Raw genomic sequence first — 5,308 nt, 5'->3', positions numbered from 1 at the left:
TGAGCCAGTGTAAAAAGACAACCAAAGCTTTTAAAGGTTTTAAAGGTGGGCCGTCGTGGTGCTATAGATTCATGAAATAGAAGCCTGTCTGTTAGGGCACGCACGACGTTGTGTCAGCAGCTCCCTCCCAATTACGAGGACAAACTTGCTTCGATCCACACATTCACACAAAAATAGCGGAGAATTCCATCAGCCCAGATGAAATAATAAATATGGACGAAGACCCTCTGACATTTGATTTGCCTCTCACTCGGACTGTAAATAAAAAAGGTGACTTCCCCCGTCATACTGAAAACAAGCGGCCACGAGAGAACACATTTTACCTGTGTTTTGAGCCGCGCAGCATCGGGCCTAAAGCTGCCAACGATGATCATTTTTAAGCGGCTGACTATAGAAATAATTTCATATATCTTTTCCCATTTATATGATTTGCATTATTCTATTTAAAGCCTAGTGGGCTGCAGTATTTCTTCTCGTAATTACGCAAATGCGCATCAAGATCTCTCTTTGTCTGGCCTCTTATTATGTGTTTCAGCGTAATTTCGTTGTGCAAATGCATTTATCATGCTCAGAAAAATATGGAGATTATTTTAACCTGAAGAAATGTTGCGTTTTTTTTTCTGCGGGGGTTCAGCGGGGGTCCGCGTCAGCGGCCTCACCCCGAGGCGCTCCTGGGCGGCAGGGATGCAGAAGCAAACCCCCGCCTACTCATTGGCCAGCGGTTTATAGTACGGTGCGGCGCATGTAATTACAAAATTGATTTTTCTTCATAAATTTGAGCATGCGGCTCTTAATCAGGTGCCGTCTGTAGCCCGGAATTTACGGTAGTTAATTAATTTGAAGTCCTATGTCATTTACGGGCCTGCTAATACAAGCCGATTTTCATACGTCACCATCGTGGAGCTACAGGACTCCCGCAGACGATTCATCAGACATCCCTCGATTTATGCTAGCGGTGAAAGCTCCTCGGGACTCAATTCTTGCACATCAATGCGTATTTAAGACGATCGAGATGCTCCTTAATATGGCAATGTGAGAAATATTTCTGGGTTGCAATTCAATGTTTCGAGGAGCGAGGAGCAAGGAACGCTGCAATTAAGTGACATGAGACAATGGCCTCTTTTTGCCCTCAAACTGATAAAATTGTATACCACCGTTTATCCTGTTCGAGGCCATAAGAAACTTAAAATGGAGTTTAAATATCTTTATACACGGTCACACAAGGTCATTTTCATTCAGTATTGTTATATAGTTCAAGAATGATGGGTGCCATGACGACTGCTATTGGTTGGCAGATCAAATAAATATTGGGAGAATAACATGTCATTTAATTTAAGTGAGCCACATAACTGTCATATTGTTTTGTGTAAAATTGTGGTCCTTTCAACTGTAGACTTACTCCGGGGGTCTGCAACCTGATGAAAAGGAGAAAGTCGTTTGGGTCCGTTTTGAGAAGGCTGACATCAATGGTTAGTAAAGAACTTCACTGCATGAACAATTTGCTGCTGTTGCCTGTTTAGAATTCATTTGAGTTCACAAGATAATCAATAATTAACACAGTTATCCTGTAGCACACTTTTTTTAATGTTGCTGAACATATTCTGCTGTGCTTACCTGATCCAGTGGTAGCACGTTGACCTCACGGTGCAGAGGTGCTCGGTTCAATTCCAGCTCCGGCCTCCATGTGTGGGGTTTGCATGTTCTCCCTGGGCCTGCATGGGTTTTCTCCGGTTTTCTCCCACATTCCAAAAACTGCCATACATGTTAATGGAACACTCTAAATTGTCCCGAGGTGTGAGTGTGAGCGCGGACGGTTACACGTCTCTGTGTGCCCTGCGATTGGCTGGCAACCGGTTCAGGGTGTCCCCCGCCTACTGCCCGAAGACAGCTGGGATAGGCTGCAGCACCCCCTGCGATCCTTGTGAGGATAAGCGGATCAGAAAATGGATGGATGAATGGATGTTTTTGGCCTTTTAAAAGTATAGTGGTACCTCTACTTACGAACGTCTCTTCATATGAAATTTTCAAGTTACGAAACGCCTTAACAGGAGAATATTGCCTCTTGTTATGAAAGAAATTTAAAGATACGAAAGGTAAAAATACAGTATGGGCTGCTACTCCGAGCTCCAAGTTTCCTGAACGCAACATACTTAGCTGCTCTGCCACTGGCTATTCACGAACATCATCCTGGCATCCCATTGCTGAAGAGGGACCTCTACTGTGTGGGTCTCTGTGTGTAGATAGATGGATATGTGTCCATGCAGCATCCTCGTCATTCGCCCCTCGGGCCCTGAGGCGTTCCGATAGGTTTATGTAAATGTGAATCACCCAGAAAAAGTGTTTACCAGTCGAGTGATCGCTCACTATGCTGATGTTTGCCTTGGACATTTTCGAAGGATTGTTAAAAGCCGACGAAAGCAAACGTCCTTGGATCAATTCTTTACAAAACGCCGGGCAAAAACCACTTCTGAGAAAGAACATGAACTAAAGAACAAAACTTGGCAAGATGGCGGACAGTGCGCCAGTGTGTTCGGCGCTGCTCCTGCTATTTCGTTTTTTTTTACTACTCGCAATGCTTGTTACCTTCCTAACAGCATCTCGATTGGTTTACGATCGCCAGTTGTTGTTATCGATTCAATAACATGTCGGAGATTCGGCCGCGTTTTAGCAAGACGGTGGTGAAAAGACGCTACCTCCGATTTTGGCTAACGTGCCGGCCCATCTCTTCCACGTTCGGTCGCCCCCTTCATGAAGCGCCGCCGCGGCAAACGTAGCGGTCAGCTTGTGAAGCTAAAATGGGATCCGAGACTCACTAAGATCGCTGCTCGTTCCTGAACGCACGGAATTACTCCGTCGTGGCGTGCCCTCGACCCCGTCGCCTCGTGCTTGATAACAGTCGTTGGCTCTCCCACCGCGCCACGGCATTTCTACCCTCTGCGCCTTTCTCGGCGAGGCGTACAGCGAAAGCTTTTGAGGGAATTCCCCCGGGCTTGGCAATCGGAAGAGGCAATCCCTCCCATTGCCACTCCCACAAGGATCGCGTTGTTAAACGCCCGGTCGTTGACGAACAAGACCCATATTCTGAGGGAGTATTTCCTTTCCAATGACTTGGATTTCCTGTGTCTGACGGAGACTTGGGCAGGTACTGGTGAGTACAATGCGTTACTTGAATTGTTGCCACCTGACTGTGCATTCCTCGATACCCCGAGGACCTCAGGCCGTGGCGGAGGAACGGTGAGTATCTTTAAGAACATTTTCAAATGTAAACGGTGCACATTCACCACATCAACCACCAGCTTTGAAGCAACCTTCTTTGAAGTCGGTCGTGTTTTCCCGGTGCTCTGCGCTGTCATTTACCGTCCTCTTAAATACAACAAAGACTTTTTAAGCGATTTTTCAACCTTTCTTGCGGAAATCAGGCTGAGATAGGGTCATATCCTCCTAATGGGGGATTTTAATATCCATGTGTGCTGTCCCGGAAAAACCACTAGCAAAGGACTTAAGACTTATCGACTCTTTTAATTTTGTGCAATATGTGACCAGCCCGACACATGAGCAAGGACATATTTTAGACTTTGTCCTTGCTTATGACGCCAGTTTTCTCCCACGTTCAAAAAACACGCATGGTGCGAACTCTCTATATTGTGCCTGGATTTGATTTTGAGTGCGAGTAGTTGTTCGTCAATGTGTGCCATGTGACTGGTTGGCAACCAGTTCAGTGTTCCCTTCCTACTGCCCAGAGAAGATTGGAAAAGCTCCAGCACACCTGTGATCTTCGTAAGGATAAGCGTTTTGGATAATGGATGGATGTATAAGGCCGCAAATACATGGATGTATTTACTCCGAAATATTAGGTAGCCTTGTCCAATGTGTCATTGCAATGTCTGTTTCGGTTTGCTTCGTTGATATGGACCAATATCAGACATCTCCTTCATGCTTTCTGTGCAGTCCTCTACCGAATGGCCCACTGACCGGTACCGGTCCACGGCCCGGGGGTTGTTGTACAGTATAGGAATTTGATTTGAACACCATTTTTTTTTTCTCGTAGCAGCATTGTTGGTTTCTGATGTGGACTAATTTACCTAATTTGACAATTTTTGAATGTAGCACATACCCCAATTCAGGTGAGATGAACCTACCTGACTCCTGGTTTTCATGTCTGAGGTAGAGTGGTTCTACTTTGAAGGCTCCAATCATGTCCTGCCTCTTCTTCACCCTGTTAGTCATAATAATAACAATAATAATCATACATTTTATTTGAAAGCGCTTTTCATCATACTCAAGACACTTTACAAGAACTTAAAACACAGGATTAAAATGTACACTTAGAGACAAGCATACATGATTTACAAAAAACACATTTAGATGAACAAAACAAATCAAAAATGGGTAAAAGAAATTAAAAGGTGTTAAAAGCATTGCGGAACAGGTGAGTTTTAAGAGATGATTTGAAGGATTGGAGGTCAGTACAGTTGCGGATATGTTGTGGTAGAGCGTTCCAGAGGGTGGGGGTGGCAACAGAGAAGGCTCGGTCCCCCCACGTTTTGAGCTTGGTCACGGGGATGGCGAGGAGGTTCGTGTTTGAGGAGCAGAGGTTGTGGGAAGGAGTGTATTGGTGAAGAAGGCCAAAAAGGTAGGAGGGGGCCTGATTATGAAGGGCTTTATCGGTGAGTCGGAGGAGTTAAATGAATACGCCGGTGGAACGGGGAGCCAGTGGAGGTTTTTAAGGACGGGGATGATGTGATCACGAGTGCGGGTGTGGGTGAGTAGACGGGCGGCGGCATTCTGGATGTACAGTACTGTAGTTTATTGAGGAGTTTGGAGGTTGTACCATAGAGGATGCTATTGCAGTAGTCAAGGCGGTGATGAAGGCGTGGATGAGGTTTTGAGCGGTGTTGAAAGAAAGTGAAGGGCGGAGACGAGAAATGTTTTTGAGGTGGAAGAAAGCAGTTTTGGTGATTTGGGTGATGTGTCGGTCGAACGTGAGGTTATTATCAAAAAGGACACCGAGGTTGTGACAGTGAGAGGAGGGGACAGGGTGCAGTTGTCCAGCTTCTTCACCTTAGACAGCTGGCCAAAGTAAAACCTCTCCTCTCTCATGAACACTTTGAGACAGTAATTCATGCCTTTGTCACATCCCGGCTCGACTACTGCAATGCCCTTTACTTCCGAGTCAGCCAGTCCTCCATTAAGCGTCTCCAGCTGGTCCAGAATGCCGCTGCTCGCCTCTTGACTGGTACTCGTAAGAGGGAGCACATAACTCCGACTCTGGCATCCCTTCACTGGCTCCCCATACATTTTAGAGTGA

General features: G+C 45.9%; 1 protein-coding gene across 2 annotated transcripts in view; it reads left to right on the top strand.

Moving 5' to 3' along the window:
* LOC109523461 (breast carcinoma-amplified sequence 3 homolog) overlaps window positions 1-5,308 on the top strand; it is a 37,513-nt gene that overhangs the window by 11,566 nt on the left and 20,639 nt on the right. For both annotated transcript variants that reach the window (XM_019882637.1, XM_019882645.1), the window contains exon 4: window positions 1,394-1,469. In XM_019882637.1, coding sequence (XP_019738196.1) covers window positions 1,394-1,469 — 76 coding nt within the window. The remainder of the gene's footprint in view (window positions 1-1,393; window positions 1,470-5,308) is intronic.

Source organism: Hippocampus comes, unplaced genomic scaffold (assembly GCF_001891065.2).
Source record: "Hippocampus comes isolate QL1 unplaced genomic scaffold, H_comes_QL1_v1.1 scaffold239, whole genome shotgun sequence".
NCBI classification, from domain to species: Eukaryota; Metazoa; Chordata; class Actinopteri; order Syngnathiformes; family Syngnathidae; genus Hippocampus; species Hippocampus comes.
This window is presented reverse-complemented; position numbering and strand designations above follow the sequence as displayed.